Raw genomic sequence first — 793 nt, forward strand, 5'->3', positions numbered from 1 at the left:
CCCCAGTGATCCCAAGGATGGGAGCAGGGGATGCTCCGGCTCTCTGGTCCCCCACATCTCTGACCACCCCGCAGCACCTCCTGCTGCCACCCTCCTTGCTGCACCACTGGGGCCACGCTACCTTGGATGCTGACATGGAAACTCTTGCTGTCCTCTCCAGCCGGGCTAGCAGCCAGGCAGATATACAAGCCAGCGTCGGCCACCTAAGGCAAAGCCACGAGAGGGAAAAATTGTGGCATGAAAAGGAACTGCAGGTGGGGAGAAGAAAGAGGAGCCCCTACCTTAGTGCTCTCAATGTGGAGGGTGCTCTCGTTCCCCGACACGAGCCAGGGCCCTGCCAGCAGTCGTCCATCCTTCTCCCAGGTGACAGAGGGCACAGGGACGCCTGTCACCGCACATGTCAACTCTAGTGGGGTACCCACAGCAATGGACATTTCGGTGGGCCACGACGCAGCCTGGATGCGGGGTGGCTCTGCAAGGTACACGGTGAGGCGGGTGGGCTCATCCCCTCATTGCCTCGAACAAATTGGCTAAGGCGCCCTTCCCAAATCCCCAGGGGAAGACACGCACCCATCACCAGGAGGTGGAAGGCTTTGCTGGCCTCCCCCACCTCGTTGGACACCAGGCAGGAGTACACCCCCGTGTCAGCTGGCCCCACGGCCACCAGCTCCAGCTGTGGGCCACTGGTGACCCGGTTGCTCTGCCATGCCAGAGGCTCGCCATCCTTCAGCCAAGTCACCGCTGGTGCTGGGGACCCAGTGGCTTCACAGGTGAAGGTGACATCAGAGCCCTC

General features: G+C 62.0%; 1 protein-coding gene across 1 annotated transcript in view; it reads right to left on the reverse strand.

Annotated features, from left to right (window-relative positions):
• Positions 1-793, reverse strand: part of HMCN2 (hemicentin 2) — a 42,897-nt gene that overhangs the window by 10,804 nt on the left and 31,300 nt on the right. The window contains 3 exon segments of the mRNA XM_009888054.1: positions 122-203; positions 282-472; positions 571-790. Coding sequence (XP_009886356.1) covers positions 122-203; positions 282-472; positions 571-790 — 493 coding nt within the window.

Source organism: Charadrius vociferus, unplaced genomic scaffold (assembly GCF_000708025.1).
Source record: "Charadrius vociferus isolate BGI_N301 unplaced genomic scaffold, ASM70802v2 scaffold56, whole genome shotgun sequence".
Taxonomy (NCBI): Eukaryota; Metazoa; Chordata; class Aves; order Charadriiformes; family Charadriidae; genus Charadrius; species Charadrius vociferus.